This window comes from Egretta garzetta, unplaced genomic scaffold, assembly GCF_000687185.1.
Source record: "Egretta garzetta isolate BGI_Z169 unplaced genomic scaffold, ASM68718v1 scaffold424, whole genome shotgun sequence".
NCBI classification, from domain to species: domain Eukaryota; kingdom Metazoa; phylum Chordata; class Aves; order Pelecaniformes; family Ardeidae; genus Egretta; species Egretta garzetta.
The window spans coordinates 2629750-2652269 of record NW_009259489.1 but is presented as its reverse complement, the minus strand read 5'-3'; the positions used below and the strand labels follow the sequence as shown (position 1 = coordinate 2652269).

General features: G+C 44.9%; 1 protein-coding gene across 1 annotated transcript in view; it reads right to left on the bottom strand.

The window, feature by feature from the left end:
- The window catches only part of CMYA5 (cardiomyopathy associated 5), a 49896-nt gene extending 29453 nt beyond the window's left edge, over window positions 1-20443 (bottom strand). The window contains 3 exon segments of the mRNA XM_035892828.1: window positions 1-4; window positions 7-10588; window positions 20262-20443. The exon segment at window positions 1-4 is cut by the window's left edge and continues 1064 nt beyond it. Of these exon segments, the coding sequence (XP_035748721.1) occupies window positions 1-4; window positions 7-10588; window positions 20262-20443 (10768 nt within the window).
- Between the last annotated feature and the right edge of the window lie 2077 nt (window positions 20444-22520).

The window sequence follows — 22520 nt, the reverse complement described above, 5'->3', positions numbered from 1 at the left end:
AGGGAAAGATGCATTAAAATTACCACTTTCCTCATCAGAAGGAGTCTCATCCTTTGTCTTTTCTCCTACTGCTTCTGAATAGAGGTCCTTGTATAAAAATGACAGAGCAGGTGGCTCCTCTAGAAGCTCTGGATTAACTGCAGCAACAGTGGTAGGGAACAACAGAGATCGTTCTAGCACTCCTTCTTCTGAATCAAAGAGTGGGGTCCCTGGTGACTTCCGTTCATCTTCTACATTTGTAGCCTTTTTGCTGCTAATATCAATTGATTTCTGCAGAGGTAAAGGTTTTGGAGCATCTGCATAGGACTGCATTTTGCTTTCTCCTTTCACAGTACCATAAAAGACTTCATCCAGATCCTCAAGTAAGGAAAACTCCTCTTCCAAAGTATCTACCTCCATGCTTTCTTTAAAAGGTGTGGCTTCTTGCGCAGGTTCATTGGGATCTTCTGTCACAGGAAACAATGAACTTGGTCTTTCAAAATGTGGCTTAATTGGGGATTTGTCATCAATCAATGTATATTTTTCAAAATAATCCATATCAGCCATACTGTTATTAGGATCCAACACTGTATTATTATCGTTTTCTGGCAACACAGGATTTTCTTGTTGTCCTTCTTCAGTTTCTTCAACATCATCATTTTTGACCAATTCTTTTAGTTCATGGCTTGCAGGCTTTCCCAACTCTGTGCTTTCTGAAATTTCTGTGGTTGTTCCAGAAGCTAGGGCTCTGTGGCCATCATCAGCTGATTTTCTTTTAAATGAAGGATTTGTTTCTAAGTATTCTAGTTTATCTGGCATGTGTTTACTTTCTTCTTGATCAACAGAAGAAATATGTGTAGGAGCATGAATATTGAGTATTTCATAACCTTCTGAAATTATATTAAATAGATCTTTTTGTTCAGTAGGCTCCAGAGCATGCTGACTGCCTTCTACAGCACTTGCACGTTCCATTTCTTCCTCTTCTTCTTGCAAGTAATGCTCAGGCACTTCAGGCACTTTTTCTACCTCTGGATGTTGCATTGTTTCCATTTTTGTAGGATTTCCAGTCCTAGTTTTGTGCTTTGGAACTTTGTCTGGACCTGGATTATCTCGTCTCAGAGATAGTACATCACACCTTTGTGGTCTGTGACTAGTTTCTGAGGACATTCTATGGGAAATTTCACTTGACACTGAATCAGAAACTCTAAAAATATCTCCTTTATTCTTTGTAGCACCACGAACCGTAAGTTCTGTGCAACTTCCAGCTGGGAATTGTTTTGAACCAAAATCAGGCGCTTCATTTGGAGAAAGCTGAATTCCTTGCCTGTCTACTTCTGTAGCTCTTACTGGACTAATTGAGCGAGCCTTCACCTCTTCCGCCAGCCAGCTCGCTAGCCCAAAAGATGGGATTTCTGGATTCTGCTTTTCACCAGAACTAGAGCTAACAGGTTTCATCTCTACTGAAGAAAGGCTGCCCTGTTCTCCAGAATAATGCTGATATTTGTGTGTCATGGTTTCATAAACAAGATCTGATGAAACCGCTCCCACTTTCTCTAAGGGTGTATGCTTTTGGTCTGCAAAATATGGTTGCATTTCACATTTATCATCTCCTTCAGTATAAATGCCTGAAACTATGCTACGTTCCTTTCCAAGCATGCCTACTACATCAGATAAAGATGATGTAATACTTTGCTTCTTTTCATCATCAGTGAAAATCACTGATACTGTCTTTTCAGGTAATGTACGAGAAGGTACAAATGAATCCGATGACACTGCTTGCTGGTCTGCTACAGCGGTCACCTTTGACTCTGTGGTCACTGATTTTGGCACAGTCTGCACATCAGGTTGTATTTCTTGCTTAGCCTGCTCAGTCATGAATTTGGGGGGACTTCTTAGCTGCTCTGATGACAAATATTTTGTGTCCAACGAACGATCTTGAGATTCTTGCTCATCTTGGTCTTGTGTGTGCATTGCAGACATACTCTCCAACTGCACTGTCTCCAAGCTTGCCGATTTGGGTGAATAGAACTGAATTTTTTGCAATTCTTTTTCATTATTTGGTGGAATCACATGTTTACACTCTGATTGTGCAGACTGGGGAATAAGCGGCTGCATGCTTTGCTTTTCTTGTTTAGGAAGGGACCATGTGGGAACCAAATGCTCTGAGGCTGGTTTTGAATAAGGTGGAATTCCTTGCTGGCATTTTTCATCAGCTGAATAAAATGGAGCTGAAGGTTCAGACTCTAGTTTTGAAGATACAGTTAAATAATCTTGACTTTCCAGGGTTTCTGCTCTGTCTGTAGAGTATGATAAATTTAATTGTTCAGATTCTAATTGTGTAGGTGTGTGGAAGTAATGTGGAGTCTGTTCTCCCCCTGTTTCAGGTAAAATTGCATGTTTGGCCTCTGATTGTGTAGCCACAGGCATATGTAGGTGAATTTTTGTATTATCTGCTTCTTTTCTTGCAAAGAAGAAACCTGATGCTGGCTGGGCAGTTTCTGTCTGCTCTGTTTCACAGTGGGTGTAAGATAAATCTAAGTGCTTGGGGGACAGACCTCCAGTTACAGGCGAAGACTTTGGACTTCCTTCTGGTTTTTTTTCAGAGACAGAATATGAAACATCCAAAGGTACAGACACTTTTTGTTCAGGAAGAGATGAATACAGCTGGTCCTCCTCTTCCTCAATGGAAAAGGATAAATCTTGTTTAGTTTCCAACTGAGCAGTTAGAGATGAAGTAGCCCCAGTGCCTCGTTCCTCTGAACACCCTGCTCTCAGCAGGGCTGTTTCATGCTTTTCTGCTTTGTCAATAGGACTTAATAAATCTGATTGTTCAAAGTCCAGTCGTGCAGTTCCCTGCTCCTCAGTCCTGCCAATGGTGTATGATACAGAAGGTGTTTCTGGTTGCTCTGTTTCAACAGCAGAGTACTGCTGTTCAGGTTGGGCCCCATCACTTCGTTCCTGTTCACCCATTAAACCTGATGTCTCTGGCTGCTCCACCTGGGCAGCCTGTGGTTGCTCTGCTTTGGCATAGGAGTACAATACCTCTGGTGGTTTCATTCCACGAGTCTCTGCTTTGCCAGAATACAACAAACCTAGATGTTTTGATTTTAGTTGTTCCGTTTGCAACTGCTCATCTTTTCCTGTGGAATATGAAACTGCTTGTGCAGTTTCCTGTTCTTCTGTTTTGCCAAGTGAATGTGATAAACCTGGTTGCACTAAGTCTAATGGTGAAGCTGGTTTCTGCTTTCCTTCACCAAGGGAGTGGAAAAAGCCAGGCTGGGCCATTCCCTTTTCCTCTAGTTTGCGGAAGGACTCCAAAATCTCTGGCTGCTGCAGTACTTTTTGGGTAGGTTCTGAGGGCTCGGATTTGCCAGCTGGACATGGTAAATCCATTTCTTCTGTCTCTGGTTGTTCAATTTCATGGTGCTCTTGTCGACCAATAGAATATGACAAATCTGGGTAGTTTGATTTCTGATGTGTAGCTTCTTCTTCTGTTTCTCTAGAAGGGTAAGATAGCTGTGGATGTCGTAACTCTGGCAATACCATTCCTTGCTCTCTTTTGTCAGTAGAATACAACAAACCTGTATGTTCCAGTTGACCTTGCACTGTGTGCACTTCATCTGTTTTACCAAGGTCATATGTTAAATCTTGTTGCCCTAAATCTATTTGTGTTGCTTCTTGTGACAGTGTTTTGCAAATGGAAAATGATAAATTGGGAAGTTCCTGCTCTGGATGTGCCATTCCTTTTTGCTCTGTTTTTCCAATGGGATGGGGTGTTACAGGCTGCTCTGATTTCCATTGTGTAGCCAGTGGCTGCTCTATTTTGTCACTGGAATACAACAAATCCGGATGCTCAACCTCTGGTTGCGCTGTTCGTGGCCGGTCTGTTTTGCCAGTGAAATGCAGCAAGTCCTGATGCTCTGCTTCGACTTGAACAGCTTGTGGTTGCTCTGTCTTCCTAGTGCAAGATGATGAATCTGGCTGGACTAACCCAGATTGTGTGGTTTCTTGTCTCTGTGTTTTATCAGTGGAATGTGATAAATCCGAATGCTCCAGCTCTTGCTTTGCCATTGCTTGTTGCTCTTTTTTGCCAGAGGGATACAAGAAGTCTGGGAATTCTCCTTCCATTGGCGCCCTGTTTGGTTGTTGTGCTGTGCCACAAGAACTTGACAACATTGGCTGTTCCAGTTTCAGTCGGACGGTTTCCTCTGGGTGCAATGTATAGCTTCCTCTCTCCTGTTTGACCTCCACGTGTGCGCTTTGTTTTTCTTCACTAACAGAAGAGGACAAATCAGGGTGCAGTACTTTGCCCATGGCATCTGAAACATCTGGATGTTCAGCCTCCAGTGGGGCAGCCCATGATGGCTTTGTTTTGACAAAAGAATGCAACAAATCATGTTCTTTCAATTCTGGCTCTGTTATTTTACGAGTTTCTGCTGTGCTAACAGAGAATGACAAATCTGCATATTCTGATTTTGCTTGGGAATTTTGTACTCCTTCTGTTTTCCCCATGGAGCACTGCAGCTCAGGGGGTTCTGCCTGCATTCTTGCACCTTTCCATTGCTCTTCTTTGCTGAGAGATGATGAAAAATCACGTGGCTGTTCCTGCTCTGGTTGAATCTTTTCTTGTCTCTGTATTGTGCCAGTGGAATACAATAAATCCGGATACTCCAAATCCACTTCAGCCATTTGAGATTGCTGTGTTTCACCAATTGAATATGCTAAATCCTTTAGTTCTGCCTCTGGTTGTACAATTCCATGGTGTTCTAATCTAACAGCAGATAAATCTGAATGATTTGGTTTCTCATGTGCAGTTTCCTGTTCTGCCTCACTGACAGAATAAGATAGCTGTGAATGTCCCAATTCTGACTGCGCTTTCTCTTCTCGTGCAGTTTTTCTGAAGGAATACAGGAAGCCTGGCTGCTCGTCTTGAGCAGCTCGTGCTCTCTCTGTTTTTCCAGGCCAAGGTGATAGATCTGGTTTTCCTAGCCCCAGTCGTGTAGTTTCTTGTGTCTGTGTTTCATCAATGGAATATGATAAATCAGGATGCTTTGGCTCTGGTTTTGCCATTTCTCTTTGCTCCACTTTTCCACCATGAGATGATGCATCTGGAGTTCCTGGTTCCTCTTTTGCAGCTTGCAGATGCTCTGCTCTGCTGGCAGACTGTGCCTCATCAGGGCATCCCAAGACTGTGTGCTCCATCCCTCGCAGCCCCACTTTGTCGGCGGGTGTTGCTAAGTCTGCGTGGCCCAGCTCATGCTGGGAAGGTGGGATTTGCCCTATTTTGTCATGAGCATACAACACATCCGGCTGTCCCAACCCCACCTGGGTCGTTTCTTGCACTTCGTCGAGCGACCGTGCTAGACCAGGGTGTTTGGGTTTCAGCTGTGCAGTCTGCAGTCTTCCTGCTTTGGAAAAGGAATAAGGCAAGTCAGGATGTTCCTGCCTTGGTTCTGCCATTTCTTCTTCTTCTGCCATACCCACAGAATGGGCCAAATGTGGAATTTCCAATTCTGGCTGAACCCTTTTCTCTTCTGCTTTTCCAAAGGGGTAAGTTAAACCTGTTTGCTCAGATTCTTGTTGTACTCTTTGTCTCACCTCTGTGTTGCCCAAAGGATGCATCACATCAGCCTGTCCTGCATCTGGTGGGACCATTTCATCATCTGGCCTGTCAATGGAAAATGATAAATCTGGTTGTTCCAAGTCCTCCTGGGCATGTTTTAATTGCTCTGTTTTACCAGGAGAATGTGATAACTTTTCTTGCTCTAACTGCTGTTTAGTGGTTTCCTGCTGGTTTTCCTTGCCAACAGCAATTTTTCTGTGTTTCTGATCCAGCTCTACTACTTCTTGTTGGTTTGTCTCATCAATGCAATGTGACAAATCAGGATGCTTCCTTTCCCCTGGTGCAATTTCCGGCTCATTTGCTTTCCCAAGGGAATACGTCAAATCTGGATGTTTTGACTCTGTCTGTGCAGTTGCTGGAGAAGCTCTTTTTCTGGCCATTTTAGGCAGTTCTTGATATCTAGACTCAAACTCTTGAGTTGCTTGTTCTTTGGCTTTACCAAAGGAAAATGATAAATCTGGATATTTTGAATCCAGTTGTGAAGTTTCTTGCTGGGTTTTTTGGCCATCAGAACATGTCAAATTTGAGTATTTAGATTCCATTTCCATACTTTCATCTTTTGCTGTTTCACCCAGGGCTCCTGGTGAATCCAAATGTTCTGATTGTCCTTGTGTTTCTCCCACAGAGTATGAGAGGTCTGGATGTCCTGACTCCTGCTCTATGGTGTCACACGGTTTTGCTTCACCACTGTCGCATGAAAAATCTGGATGTTCCACCACCAGTGGTGCAGTTTCTTCTTGCTTCAGACGAAATGGTAAGGTTGGATGCTTCAATTTTTTTGGTTGTTCAGCTTCATGAAAGGAATATGACAAATCTGGATATTCTGAACTCACTTCCATTTCCAGTGGAGCTTCTTTTCCACTGGAGGATGGCAAAAATCTTTGCTCTAGCTCTGGATATACTATTTCTTGTTGCTCTGTTTTGCCAGTAAAACTCGAAAGAAATGGCTGCTCTGATTTGTATTGTGTCATTTCCTCCTGCATTTCTGCACTTACATAGAATGTCTGTTCTGGATATGCTGGCTCTGTTTCCATTTCTTCTTGCATTTGTTCATTGAGAGAATATGGCAAAGACAGATGCACTAACTCTGGTTGAGCTGTTTCTTGCTGTGCCAAACTGATTTGGTCTATGACCTGTGGCTCATATTTCCCCCAGGATTCTGACAAATCTGAACACTTCATTTGCATAGCTTTTTGTTGAGCTGTTTCCTGCTGCTCTAGCTCTCTCTGTACTATATCTTGTAGTTCCACTCTGCCAAAGGAATACGATACATCTGGCTGGGCCTCATCCAGTGGTGTGGTTTCCTGTTCCTGACTACCAGCAGCAGAACAGGAGGGAATGGCCTGCTGCTGCTCCAGTTGTGCCATTTCCCAGGTCTTTGCTCTGTCAGTGGAATGTGAGGAGCCCAAAGATCCTGACTCCACTCCTCCTTGCATTACTTTTCCAGTGGTAAATGAGAAATCCCTATTTTCTGAAGCCAGTTGTACATTTTCATGTTGCTCTGCTTCACTAATGAAACATGATGGCTCTGGACCTTCTAATTCTCTTTGTACAGCTTCTTGTGCTGTTTCTTGGTGGGAATATGGCAAATCTGCTTGCTCCAACTTTGGTGGCAGTATTTCCTGTTGTTCTACTTTGCCAGGGAAACGTGTCATCTCTGGCTGTTCCGTCCTCAGCTGTGAGGCTTTTTGTTGCTGTTCTTTTCCAGTCGAATATGACAAAACTGGATGCTCTGACCGCAGTTGAACAGTTTCTCCTTGCACTCCCATGGCATGGGAATACGGCTTACCTCCAGGTTGTGAATCCTGTTGTACAGGCTGTGGTTGTTCTCCTTTGTCACCAGAATAGGATGTAAGAGAATTGTCCACATCTACTTGTGCCAGTTCTTGCTGCTTTGTTTTATCTGTGGGGTATGGTAAATCTGAACATGCTGTTTCCAGATATCCCGTTTGCTGTGTCTCAACTCTTCTGCTGGAGTCAGATATATTTGGATGTAGCAACTGGAGTTCTGTAGTGTTTTCTTTTTCTGCTTCTTCTGTCAAACATGAGAAAACTGAAGGTACCAGCACATGCTGTGTTGTTTTTTCTTGCTCTGCTTCTTCAGGGGAACAAGACTCTGGCTGTTCCAGTTCAGAAGAAACAGATTTTTGTTTTTCTGTTTCTTCCCTGGAAAAAGAAAAGTCTGGATGCTCCATCTCCAGCTGTGCACTTTCTGATTCCTCCTCCTCTTCCCTGGAAAAAGAAACATCTGGATGTTCCATCTCCAGCTGCGCACCCTCCGATTTCACTATTTCTTCTCTGGAGTGTGAGAAATCTGGATGTTCTGTCTCCAGTTGGGCAGTCTTTAATTCCACCATTTCTCCTCTGGAGTATGAGAAATCTGGGTGCTCTGTCTCCAGCTGTGCACTTTCTGATTCCTCCTCCTCTTCCCTGGAAAAAGAAACATCTGGATGTTCCATCTCCAGCTGCGCACCCTCCGATTTCACTATTTCTTCTCTGGAGTGTGAGAAATCTGGATGTTCTGTCTCCAGTTGGGCACTCTCCGATCCCTCTGTTTCTTCCCTGGAAAAAGAAAAGTCTGGATGCTCCATCTCCAGCTGTGCACTTTCTGATTCCTCCTCCTCTTCCCTGGAAAAAGAAACGTCTGGATGTTCCATCTCCAGCTGCGCACCCTCCGATTTCACTATTTCTCCTCTGGAGTGTGAGAAATCTGGATGTTCTGTCTCCAGTTGGGCACTCTCCGATCCCTCTGTTTCTTCCCTGGAAAAAGAAAAGTCTGGATGCTCCGTCTCCAGCTGCGCACTCTCTGATTCTTCTGTGTCTTTTGTGGAAAAAAGCAATTCTGGATATTCTATCTCCAGTTTTGCACTCTCTGATTCCTCTGTTTCTTCCCTGGAATATGAGAAATCTGGATGTTCTGTCTGCAGTTGTGTTCTTTCAGATTCTTCCATTTCTTTCCTGGAAAAATAGTCTGAATGCTTCATCTCCAGCTGTGCACCCTCCAATTCCTCTGTTTCTTCCTTGGAAAAAGAGAAGTCCAGATGCTCTACCTCCATCTGTGTCCCCTCTGATTCCCCAATTTCTTTGCTGGAATATGAGAAATCTGGATGCTCCACCTCCATTTGTGCACTCTCCACTTGTTTGGTTTTTTCAGTGGAAAAATCAGGGTGATCCAAATCTACCCCTTTATTTACAGCTGAAGTTTTCTGAGTTTCTTGTGTTTCTGTGTGAACAGGATATGAAATGCCAAAATATTTAGAATCTCTCTTTTCAGGAATAGGTAAATTTAGTTTAATTCCTTGCTCCTTGGATTCTGTTTGCTTCTTTAAGTGAACATTTTGGGTTTCTGGTGGTGGGGCCCTTTGACTCTCTTTTTTTTTAGCAGAATAGAATAGGCCCGAATGCTCAGTTTCTGACGGTGCAGTTATTGATGAATGACACTCAATTTCTTTCTTCTCTGTTTCATCTACAGAATGTGGTAATAGCACGTGTTCAGACTCAGATTTTGCAGTTTCTGATGGCTGAGGAGTAATATCTTCCTGTCTTGTTTCACATAGAGTGGGATATTTGGATTTAGCTGAGAGACCACTAGGTAAGGCAGGCTGAACTGCTGAGTTTTGTGCTTCCCTCTCAAGATGTTCTGACAGGGATGCTGTAGGCAAAATAGGTTGGGTACTTTGTCTACCTAATTCATGAACAAAATCTGCTGAAACAGACTGCGGTGTGGAACTGGGCCGAATTTCCTGTTCTGTCACTTCATCCAGAAAATCTGATGCTGTCAGCAGGGATTGGTCTGGTTTCTTGTTTGCAGTTTCATCTGAAGGAAGTGGCACTTGATCCTCTGATTTAGCATCAGACTCTATTGAAATGGAGGTTGATTGCTCTGCTGTTGACGTTTTGGCCGCAGGTGAATAACTTTGCTGCTTCTTGGCTTCTTTAGGAGGGCAGGACTTCAGTGACTGTCCTGATGCCTGATTCGGAATCCCCAAAAGAGATCGTCTGTCTTTTCTTTCTTCACCTTGACGATCTGTTTCTGGACCAAAGCTTGAAAAACTGCTTGGTTTATCTTTAATTTTAGTGGGTTTAATATTTTCAGATGAAATACCATCTCTATTAGTAAGCCGTTTTTCAAGAGGCATGGTTGGTGAAGAGTAGCTTTGATTTGCACGTGCTGTGGGTTGCTGTCTTTGCTCCCTTCTTCTCTCTGATGGTGTTTGAAGATTTGCACTTCTTGGTCTCTGGAAAGGTTTTGGACGTGTTGCTTCTGAAAGTGAACTGAACTTGTGCAATCTTTCTTTTACAGAGGTTTCAAGGAACTGTTCAGAATCTCCTGAAAATGAGCTACTTCTCTGGATCCTGGTTTTCTCCAGTGTTTCAGGGGCTAGCTCAGTCCCTCCAAAAATTGAGTTGAACAGCTGGATTCTAGCTTGTACTGGTCCTCCAAGGATCGGCCCTACTTTTCTCAGCCTGCTTTCTCTAAATATTGATCTTATTGGAGCGCGTTTTACTGGCTCTTCTGTGATGTCCTCTAGATATTCTTTGTCGTCCAACATTTCCTCATCTGTGTCTTGTGCTTCCACCTGTTCAACGTTCAACACTGAGCCCTGCACATCTCCTAGAACAGTTCTTGGTTCTTGCCTCTGCATTCCTGAAGAGTCACGTTTCTTATTGCCCTGGCCTCCCCTCAGGATTGTAGCCATTGGCACCCTGTTTGAAGATTTACGCTTCCTTTTCCGAACAATCTTACCTTCATCCATAATAAAGATAACTTTTCCTGGAGGAGAACCTACTGGCGAACTTTCCATACTGTAAAGATCAGAAGTGGTACTAGTTTCTGATGCCCAGGGAGTAGAAGATCTGCTCGAGTTGGTTTCCCAGGTTATCCCACTATCTTCACTTTGAACTGTTACCATAGAAAAGGAAGGGTTAGTCATGATGTACTGCAGCTTGGGTTTCACATCTTCACTTTGGATAAGATCTTTTAAACTAAAAAAAAAAAAAAGAAAAAGAAAGAACAAAAGAAAAAAAAAGCCATAAAGTCACAAAACAAATTAAATTAGTGCAAATATAGATTTTTGCGTTAAAGCAAAAATACTCCTCAAAGTTGTAAAAATATTGCATGTGCATACATTTTGAAACACAAGCATAAACAAACTCATATTTCATCTGACAAATGTATTTTAGATAAATTTTTGTAAAGCTGTATGTTGCAAGGTTAGCTCAATGAAGGGGAGGTGTTTACATGCTCTTGACAATGCAGGAAAAACAGTTTTTGATCTGACCTTGTTTTGCCAGTGTGAGATTGAGCTGATTCTGGGGCTATTCTCCAGCGCCTGGTTATCTCACAGTATAATTTAAACCTTGTTAAAGGCAAACACTTACAGGATACTGTCTGTGTTTTAATAGCACCCACACTTGCTTTGCCTAAGTGTAAATGATTATACAATGCTCAAAGGAGTGCAGAGTCTAGTCACTAATTTGGTACCATCTTCTCATATGTTTTATCCTCTACGCACTCATATTTAACAAAGTAATTTAGAATACATTCAACAATGAAAATATACTGAGTCCTCCACAAATGAAATAACAATGTCTTATAAAGCTAACTTTAAACCTTATGATATGCAATGAGTACAATATCATATGCTGCAATTAAATTTCTCTCAGTTAAAAAAAAAGCCTGGAGAAACATTTTCTAGGAAGCTTTAGAAAAAAACAGTCTTAGAAATAAGAGTGTAAGGAATACCAAGAGCAATTAAAAGACATAACATTATTTTTAAAAGCAATGTTTTTAGGTTTACAACAGTTATTTCAAAAAAAGCATAGAAAAGGTAATCATAACACTCAAGTCCAATATTTCTTGAGTAGACAATAGCTCATTTAGGGAACTTGTGTAAGTAGCTGATGGCAAGAACAGCATAGTATCTGGTGGCAAAGGCAGAGGCCTCAGTAGAGCAGAAGAATTGGTGAAGTCTCTGTCACTCACACGGAAGGATGCAAACCTATGGCCACACAAGGTCCTACTTCCACTGAGGAGAGGGAACGGTCAATTTCCAGGTGATTAGGATACAGCACTTCTTTGGGAAGAGTGAAGAAATCTGGCTCCTGACCATAGGACTGGAGAAGCAGAACTCCTCTGAGCGACTGCCACAGGCTGTGACCCAGCACTGCACAGGTGCCAGAGATGCCTGCAGGCTGCAGAGGTGGGGGGACACCCCTGAAGAGCAGCCTGCACTGCTCTGGAGGGTGCCAAGTGCCTGGCAGAAGGCAGAGGTCTTGGAAGGAGGAGAAGAGGAAATCCTGAGGAGAGCCATAATTGCTCCATCAAGCCAACTCTCCAAACTGTTAAGGTTTTTGCAAAGGGCCCTCAGCAAAACTGCTCAGTACCTATCAGAATCAAAAAGATAATCCTGATGCTAGCAGTGCTGGCCTTATCTTTCCATGAATTTGCTCTCCAGAGCACAGCACAAGAAGGGCTGCCCTGGGCTGGCCCATGCTGAGGTCCACGCAGCCTGTTGCACAGACCATCTCATCTCTGGTGTCCTTGGTGCTAGCAGAAGACTGAAGTCACCCTGTGGGACAACAGCCTGACCAGGAGGTGTTGGGACAACACAGTATCAAAGTCCAGTGATGGCACTTAAAGCCAGTTGTGGTGATTGGGCTGGCCTGGAGACTGTGACTAGCAGGACAGCTTGGACTAAAGCCCGCAATTCAAAGCAAGTCTGACCGTGCGATACTAAATAATCACATCTTAGCCAAAAAAAACCCCAACCCCACCAAACCAGCCCTCCAACAAATACAAAACCTCAGCATGTAGAGTGATTGTTTTGGTGTAGTACTCTCTAGCAAGGCTATCTCCATAAGGTAAAATTTACAGGTTTGAGGAAACGGCAGAGCGAATGAATCTATACCAACTTTGCTGCTAGCTTTTCCTTTGCCAGTTTCATAGCTTGGCATTAGGTTGACTTGAGCACTGCAAAATAAAATAAAATAAAATAAATAAATAGCAGTAGTACTAAGGAAGCTTTCAGGTCTTATTTGGGTCCACAATAATGAATGCCTAATCTTTTTTTAGATTTTTCAAGTTCTAAATAACCCTCATATATTTTTCAACCTACATTTCTGCACTGCCTGGTGTTATTAAATAAAATCCTATGCAGAACACAGCAGCACTCCCATCTCAGCTGATGTTAGTGAATAAGAATGGGCTGCCCTGGCTCTGCCTATGCAAAAAGCTTGAATTATTCACATCATTGTCTTGTTTCCAAGGTTGCGGTCACAGTCCATATTCCTCTACAGGGCAATGAGGTGGGGCTTTATATTTTTAAGACCAGAATAAAAGACACATAATTCAAGCATTTTCTCTCAACGTACTTCCACATGCTGCCCTGGTTTTGTATACTATTTGCACACTGCAGAGTAGTAGCTGAAAGACCCCTCTCTAGTCAAAGGAAGAGTCTGCCATTGCAAACAGATGTTGTATTGGGTTTGCGTGGCAAGATTTGGTAGCAGGCATCTAGAGGTCTGGCTTCTGTGAGAAGATGCCAGAAGCTTCCGCCATGTCCAATGCCAGCCAGCTCCAAGACAGACCTCCTGCTGGCCAAGGCCGAGCTCATCAGCCATGGTGACAGCACCTCTGGGATAATATATTTAAGAAGGGGGAAAAAATGCTGCACAACAGCAGCTGGGAGAAAGGAGTAGGAATATGTGAGGGGAACAGCCCTGCAGCCCCCCAGGCCAGTGCAACAGGAGGGCAGGAGGTGCTCCAGGTGCCGGAGCAGAGATTCCCCTGCAGCCCCAGGTGCAGCCCTTGGTGGGGCAGGCTGTGCCCCTGCAGCCCAGGGAGGCCCACGGGGGAGCAGATCCCCACCTGCAGCCCGGGGAGGACCCCACACCAGAGCAGGGGGGTGCCCAAAGAGGGCTGTGACCCCCGTGGGAAGTCCACGCTGGAGCAGGCTCCTGGCAGGGCTGATGACCCTGCAGGGGACTCATGCTGGAGCAGTCCATTCCCGAGGGACTGCACCCCATGGAAAGGATGGACCCAAGCTGGAGCAATTCATGAAAAACTGTAGCCCATGGGAAAGACCCATGTTGGAGAAGTTCATGGAGGACTGTTTGCCATGGGAGAGACCCCACCCTGGAGCAGGGGAAGAGTGTGAGGAGTGAGGAGAAGCAAAGACAAGGTGTGATGGACTGACCGCAACCCCCGTTCCCCTGCACTGCTCAGGCTGGAGGAGGTAGAGAATTCAGGATTAAAGTTGAGCCTGGGAAGAAGGGAGGGGTGGAAGGAAAGTGCATTTAAGATTTGGTTTTATTTCTCATTATCGTACTCTGATTTGATTGGTAATAAACTGATTTTTTGCCAAGTCCAGTCTGTTTTGTCCATGACAGTAACTGCTGAGTGTTCTTCCTGTCCTTACCTCAACCCAGGAGCTTTTATGTTATATTTTCTCTCCCCTGTCCAGCTGAGGAGGGGAGTGAGAGAGTAGCTTTGGTGGGCACCTGGTGTCCAGCCAGGGTCAATCCACCACAGAGGTTCACAATGTTTGAGCTCCATAAATGCAGATGTGAAGCCAGTGCTGCCTTTTCTCCACGTAGACATTTCACACCCAATCCTGCCAGCATGCATGCTGTCAGTCTGTTATTTCCATGCTAGGACATCAGCTGAAATCTTTTATAATTCTTCAAGATGCTGACAACTGGTTTTGTGCTTCCTGTTACAATAGCTCAAAACCAGATTTTTCTTACCACCTCTTCCTGCTTCCCACAGTCCTCTGTTTCTCACTACGACTTCCATGCTGTGTCCACTGGGATTTCAGGTTTCTAGTCCAGCCCGGCAGGCTGGGTGCATGCTCCCTTATGTGTCAGATCAGGGAAGACTTTTCACCTCCCCAGCTGCCGGAGCAGCCATGTTCAGACACGCTGAGCAAGGTCTGTCTGTCTGTGCTACACCACCACTGTTGCAGAGAAGGATAGCCAGCCCCATCAGCTTTCTAAAATCCCCCAGAGCCTCCCTTCGTCCACTTCATGTCAGACCTTGTCACTCCTGGTATCATCAAAACTTGTTGCTGTTTGCTGCATAACACCTAGCAAGCTGAAAACAACCCAGATGAAATGGCCAAAATGTCAAGCTGTGGCCATGGCCTGCACTGACAGGACCTCTCATCCCCTGAAGGCTCCTACTTGAGCCCTGCAGGCACAGTGCAGGCAAGGTGGAAACTGGTACTGGCCAGCTTGCCTTCCCAGTGGAAGGAAATATTTTATTTTTCTGTGTTTGTGGCCGTTCCTGTAGTTTCTGCCTTTACCATGCTGCCCCTTTCCCCAGCAGCAATCCATATGCCCAGAGAGGTCTCTGCCTATTTCTCTGCATTTCCTAGGGCTGTAGCTCATCCATCTCCTTCTTCAGGTTAGAAGAATTAGGAGCTACAGAAAGTCAGTATTTTAAATCCAGCCTTTCACTTGTTAACCTCCTGCTAACTTCCTTCAGTCTTAATGATGCCCCTTCTAGCAACACAGTGGCTCACAAATCTGTCCAAATTCCAATGAATAATTATCTAAAAGCAGTAAGACTGCTGCTTGCACTGCTGCAAAGCTGATTTTTATTAAGATAGCAGGGAGCCAGGAGCTGGGCCAATCTCAGACATTTTGTTCCATCCTCGACACTCGCCAGTGCCTGGGAAGTGACACAATCCGCTGCCGTGCTGGTTTCTTTTCCAGACGTCAGGTCATGGTGTGGCCTGGTGGCATTGCCAGTTGCAACTTCTTGTGCTGCTTGAGAAGCTGCAGCATCTCCGTGCCCCGGAGGTCTGCCTTGCTCCTGCATTCTGGATTCTGCACCCTACGGGTCGTGGAGGGAGCACAGGTATCAAACAAACACTTTGGTCTGGGTGAGAGGCTTCCTTTACCCAGTGATTTAATCACTTTGTTGAGACTGAACGGGGAACTTCTCAAAGCCTGAGTGTTATTTTAGATCCAAACTGCAATCTAGAGCTTTGCCAAGGACTCGGTTAATGTTACCTGAAAGGCTGACGAGAACCAAAACACGGAGCAAAGTGTATTTCCTGGTTGCAGCTGCCGGCGGGGGCTGGAATTTGGGGTGGCTTTGCCAGCTGCACCAATGCCCCCGCCTCGACGCTTCGCCCCATCCAGCAGCTCCCGGTGCCCTGCAGCTCCAGCCTCTGCCCCCCCGCCCGGGGAGCTGGGAAGCCTCCACTTCATAGAATCATAGAACAGAATCGTTTAGGTTGGAAAAGGCCTTTAAGATCACCAAGTCCAAATATTAACCTAACCCTGCCATCCCACCACTAAACCATGTCCCTAAGCACCTCGTCTGCCCGGCTTTTAAATACCTCCAGGGATCGGGACTCCACCACTTCCCTGGGCAGCCCGTTCCAATGCTTGACGACCCTTTTGGTGAAGAAATTTTTCCTAATGTCCAATCTAAACCTCCCCTGGTGCAACTTGAGGCCATTTCCCCTTGTCCTATCATCCATTATTTGCCCTCCCACTGCTCTCGCCTTCCCCGTGTGTGCTCCCGCAGCGGACAAACCGCCCTGCCAGCCCCCACCACCCCAAATCCAGGCAGGCGCTGCCTCACCTTGGAAACTGAAATCACAGCCTCTTTCCCCCTGTCTTTCTTCCTTCACTTTGAAGAGAATATGGCAAACTTTTCCTTGGGAGGAGAAATCCCCAGCGCTCCCCTTCCCACCCTCCCATTTGCCATCATTCCACTCCTTCGCCCTCCTGGATGCTGCAGCATTCCCTGCATGGCAGGCAGCCCCCTTCTCCACTTTGCTTTCGCTTTCATCCTTTTCACCACCCATCCTAAGCTCTGAAGCTTCCACACTTCTGATCTTCTTTTGGAAGGACTGCTTCATTTAAAAAAAATTTAAAAATAAAAAAAATTTCCAGAACTCCAGGACTTTCTCCCCACCTACTGGTCTTAGGTTATCACTAAATGAGTAGGTAACATCAGCCCCATCCCCATTCCAGGCAAACCAGCTACCTGGAAACACATATGAATTGTGTATCTAAATAGATGTAGAAAAACACATATAAATTGTGTAATATAATACGCACACAGGCACACCCAGAGACCTTCCCACTGCAAAAGGAAATCAGTCTGAGACAGAGCCATGTCAGAGCAGCTCACCCATCACATAGCTGTCAGAGACTCAGGCATTCTAGTGGGTACATAAACCAGTTAACCAGTAAACTGCCTTCCGATAGCGAGACTTTGATCTCACCCTTACCAATACAAAAACTAAAACTTATTAACTTCATACTCATTGTTGCCTTAAAACGCACAATACATGCTTTCAAAATATTTTCCCTGTTTTGATGATTAATTCTAAATGGAGCTAGAAACAAAGGACATCTGCCACGATTCATCTATCTTAGATAGTAAAATGCCCACAGGCAAGAAAATATTGCATGGACCCTCTTAAGATCAGTGGGTTATTTACGTGACTAGGACATGATGTCTTATGCCATCTTTATAATAGGTTGTGAAGCCATGTGTTAGTCTCCTTACTTGCACCTAATTATTGAAAGATTACACCAAAAACGGTAATAAAGGTGCGAAACCCAAGTTTTTCTGCTTTTTATGTGCATGCATCATAATATTGGGGCAAGTCATAAGCTCTGCTGCAGCTTTTGGGATTTTACTCCCTGCGTCTGCTGCAGAGGAACCGGTGTGGAAGCGGAGCGGGTCGGTCTGGGCTCAGGGGTTGGTGTCCTACAGGAACACCAGGGCTCTTCTGCTTCTGTCACAACGGCACTTGCTGACCTTGGGCCAGATATCTTGCTGCATAACTCTCTTATAAAATAGGAATGAGGGTATTTAGCATGCTTGAAAGGTGGAAATAGAAGCCAATGGGGAATTCCCCACTGACTGCAACGTTGCACAACCAGGTGCTGTTCAACTGCATGCAGAGGAGGAAGACAAAAGCGGCAGAGAGCTTGCGGTTGTTAAAAATAAATCGGTGACGGCAGGGTCCAGGACAGGCTGTCTTCAGCCAAGTTTGCATATTGGTTACATCTCCTCTAAGCTACATTTTCAAAGCACCAAAAAAAAAGAAAATTTGTTCTGCAACAGGGACTTTAAAACTTGTTTGTCAACAAATAATTAGCTTACAGCCTGAGCAAGTACGTCTCAGGGGCTCGGCCCTGCTGTTCTTGCTTAGCCAACACCTCCCAGGAGCTCTGCCCAGGCACTCAGGGCAGGAGGCAGCCCTAAGCTCAACAACTGCACTGACATTTGCAACAACAAAATTTAAGCAGTTAAAGAATGAGTTTTATTTAACTTTACCAAGCTATTGCTGAGTGTTTAGTGCAGTTACCATATCTGTGCCAAACCCCAAATTTAACATCTCCTTTAGCCTAATTAAACTAATCAAATGGATTTAAATATACTCATTTACCACTGAGCACAGCTGTTAAAAAACTCTCTGGTAGACTCTGACCTCCCTTATTAGTAAGATGGTTAAGGATAGAGATGAACTCTGCAATTCTTAATACAACTGAGAGCTAAAGGGAATGGTTGCTGTCATTTAATTAAGTGGTGAGATGTAATGCCTGAGTTTGCGTTGCAGAGGCTGCCAGCCAGAAGCAAGACCCAGCTGCAGGGAGCTGCTAACAGGCACCCATGGAGAAGCCATCCTCCCAGCCCGAGCAGTAAATAACTGCAAGGCTACATGGATTTTCCTCCCTTTAAGGGAAAAGTTAGCCATTCCCTCTTATCTTTTACAATTTGAGTTTTATTATTAGCTATTTAATTGCAGATCACAGTAAAAAATATCCATTTAATTGTGTTTTAGTTGTCTGCAGGGAGTAGCTCCACTCCACCAACTTCAGCTGGTTTCCTCATAGGGTTGAACCCATGTGCAAGCAGTGTTTATCAGCACAAATCCCCTCTCTCTGCCTGCACAGGACTGAACATCTCCCCTCGGGGGAAAAGCAGCATTACACACTGGGGGTGTCCCTCCAGTTCTTTGGAAAACCAGCTGTCTATTCCCTCCCTTTTCCTACAGTCCTGGGCTACACACACCTGGAATACTGCATACAGTTCTGGTCCCCTCTACACAAAGAAGATGTGCACAGGCTGGAGGGGGTCCAGAGAAGGGCCACCAGGATTATCCAAGGCCTGGGAAGCCTGCCATATGAGGCTGCCATATGCTGACAGAACTGGGTTTGTTCAGCCTTGAGAAAAGGAGGCTTAGAGGGGATCTCATCACCATGTACCAGTAACAAAGAAGATGGAGACTCCCTTTTTACAAGGAGTCACATGGAGAGGACAAGGGGGAATGGACACAAGTTGCTCTTGGGGAGACTCCTATTGGACATGAGAGGGAAATTTTTCACAGTGATAACAGTCAACCATTGGCATAATCTCCCCAGGGAAGTCGTTGACTCCACCACTCAGCTGGACAGGGTGCTGGGCCATCTTGTCTAGACTGTGCTCCTGCCTAGAAAGGTTGGACCAGATGATCCTTGAGGTCACTTCCAACCTAGGATTCTATGACTCTATGGTATAACTTTTGTTCCCGCAGCACCCAGGGTGGGTTAGGCTGCACAGAACCTCCCCGTCTCGCTTCCGCCATCTTGTTCTCCCCCAGTGACCATCAGCAATGTTAGAAAGTGCTTTGAACTGTGGTAGATCCCAAGCGGTTTGTCAACACAGGACGGCTCCACAACACTGAGGTTTTAGGAATTGTGTGACCCAAATTTCTTAAAAAAATGGTTTCTGGCAATACCTTAAAACTGTCAACATTAACGTCTTTGGTTCTTCCTACAGTATCCACCCAAAACTGATTGGCTTTGCTCAAGACAAGGAAGAAATCTTGCGACCTGATACGCGCCCAGGAACTCTCAGACATCATGATCTCTTTTTGAAAGCACCAGAGCTGGGATGGCTGGCGGAGTCCGTCCGCCTGGATCAGGTTGCAGACACCTCCGCATCCTGCGCAGGACCAGGGCCGTGCGCTGGGCGCCGGGCCACTGCCTCGCTCGTTATTTTCCTGATGGTTGGTGCACAATATTAGAACAACAAACTGTTTCTGTGCAAGAGTTATTAAGAAAAACAGAACAAACCAAAAAATAAAAGTGATAAAATATTCCTCATTGCACCCCAAAAATCAGCCACACAAATCATGATGGGCGGCGGTGAGCACGTACAACAATTTTTTCCTTTTTTGGGGAAGAAGAGACTGAAGAAGGAGGGACAAGCAGGAAGGGAGAAAGGGACGTAAAAAGGAATAAATTTCAATGCACCATTATAATCTTTGACCATTTTCTCCCTGACAAGCAAATCTGCAGAGAATTTAAGATCGATATGTGACAAAGAGTCAGCCAGAGAGGGAGGAGCAGAGGGAGATGCCACTTGAGCTGGCACGCTGGAGGATCTTTAAATAGAAAAGCTTTTAGGGAACTCAGGGCAGGCACTTACTGCACAAAACTTAATTACAGCTATACCCATCCAAAACACCCCCCATTTACAGCTTCCCCCCCTGCCTCCTTTTATCTGAGGCAGTTGGGAACGGGAAGGGGGAAAGGCACTAAAATCAGCACTGGCCCCAATCTTGGCAACCCCCCTGCCTTGTGGTTTGGAACGAAGCTGCCAGCTCCCCCCCGAGGCTATGAGTCCCTGGGGAGGCAGTACCTGTTAGTCAGCTCCTCTGCTTCCTCCGGGTCCACAGCCTCCTCCTCTTCTTCCTCTTCTTCCTCCTCCTCCTCCTCCTCTTCCTCCTCCTCCTCCTCTTCTTCTTCCTCTTCTTCTTCATCCTCTATGAAGGAGGAGGTCTCAGATGCCCTGTTGCACTCAGCGCCGCGGTACCCCTCCATGTCTTTCTCAGCTCAGGCCCTCGCCGGTGATTTTTACCCCCAACCCTGTCCTCCCCAGGGTTGCCTGAAGCAACTGTCATCCCCAGCAGCTCTCACTTCTCCTGACTCAGGGCAGTCTTTAAATAGAAGGCAGCGAAGTTACAGCGCCGAGTCGCTACCGGTCCTACCCTGGGTCCTAGCACCAACCGGGTGCCAGGACACGTGGCAAAGCCTGATGGCCACCGATCCGGCTGCTCACCCCCTTGGCCTGCCCGCCGCTGCCGACAAGGTGTTCCTACAACAGAGACGGGGCAGCCGTGCAGCACTGGGCAGGAAGGGGATGGATGGGGCCCCTTCCCAAGCCACCTCTTGTGAATTTGGGGTGGACAGCACAGATGGAGCGGAAGGGGAGTTACTTGTGGCCACAAAAAAAAGGTGCATTTAGCACATTCAAAAGAAAGTTCCACCCCTGAGCACACCGGGAGACCCAGCGTGCCTCAAATTTGAGCTAGAGAGGTCAAATACAATTACTAGTAGATGAGCCTAGGACACATGCCTTTAGTAATTAATACCGTACCATAAGAGGTATCATGTGCACCGTAGATTTTAACAACACACAGGAAATATATTTGAACCCCCAAATTTGTCGATGTGTTAAATCACAGGACGTTTCAAATTTCCTCTTTGAGTAGACTTGAACTGATTTTAATTTAAAGCAAAGGCAAACTACATTACCATGTAGGGTTTAGGTTAAGCCACATTTACCCTTTATTATTCTGCATTTCACACAAAATGTAGTGCTTTTCACAGGCAAAATGGAAATGTTGCCAACCTGTACCAGCCAAAGTAATGACTTTTTTTCATTATTTTTCAGAAGAGGAGGAGAAGCACCGAAGCTCTGATTTTAAATAAAGAACTTCCAAGTTATTCCAGGTATGAAATATTGTATACACAGTATAACTCTAATCCCATTTTCTCTCTCTTTTATTTTTTTGCTCTTCAAATAAATAGCTGGTTATGAATCAATCAGCGAACTCTTCCTTGTGTACAGAAACACTCAAGCAGGTATTTCTGAGTACAGGCTCTCTCTGCAATGCTAAATTAAAATTCTACGGACAGAGTCACTTGAAGTAAAATACACCCTAAACAGTATGCATGATAAAACCTGTCTGCTCTCTTGACCTATCCACTGAGGTACACAATTTACAAGGTCAGAACATAGTTTATCAAAGGAGGGCACTTGAAACAGATACTAACTTAAACTCCAGAGTTTATCATGAGCACAGAGACAGCGTACAAGGCACAATGAAATTTAAGGTAGAGGACTTCACATTCCTTACATGTGGAAGACGAGAGCACTACAATCTTCTAGAAATGCTTATATACAAAGCATATGTATATTGCACAAGTTTTGATTCAGTCTTCAGCACAGCAAGAGGAAGAACCTTTAACCAGAACCCCTTCAAATTATTTCCAGACTTAATTTGACCTGTGACTTGACCAAAGCAGCATGTTCTTTCATGGTCTTCCTACCAGCATCATACTCTGTAAAATCAATGAGGGAAAGATTTATATCAAAACACACAAGGATTGAGGGAAACCAAGACAAACATAACAAAACCAAACACTACAAAATACATGTGAGATAACCCAGAGCAAGTAGAGTCCATTAACTCAAGTGTCGTTCTCCGATGGATTTAAATTTAACACCAAATATATTGTGAATTGAGTCCAGTGACCCGAGTTCCAAGTAAAGCACTGGTTTCCAATAAGCATTTGGGATGGTATTCACAACACTAACTTCAGGTTAGCTACAAGTCGTCTAACATCCTTTTATCACGGCTACCTGTTTCTCCCAAATAATCACATCGCCCTTCAGTTTGAGTCTTAGAATTGGTTTATATTGAATTCTCGGTAAGGGATTTCTTAAAAATAAACTCTCATGCTGTCAGAATGCAAGGTACAGAGAGTACACTTACACAACCACATTTTAGGAGAAGTGGGAGCAAGAAAGCTAGAAGAGCAATTTCAAGTTTCGCAGGATCCAGCTTATGCCAGTTCTGTCACTACTGGTACTGAATGGGACGGCTCTCCCAAC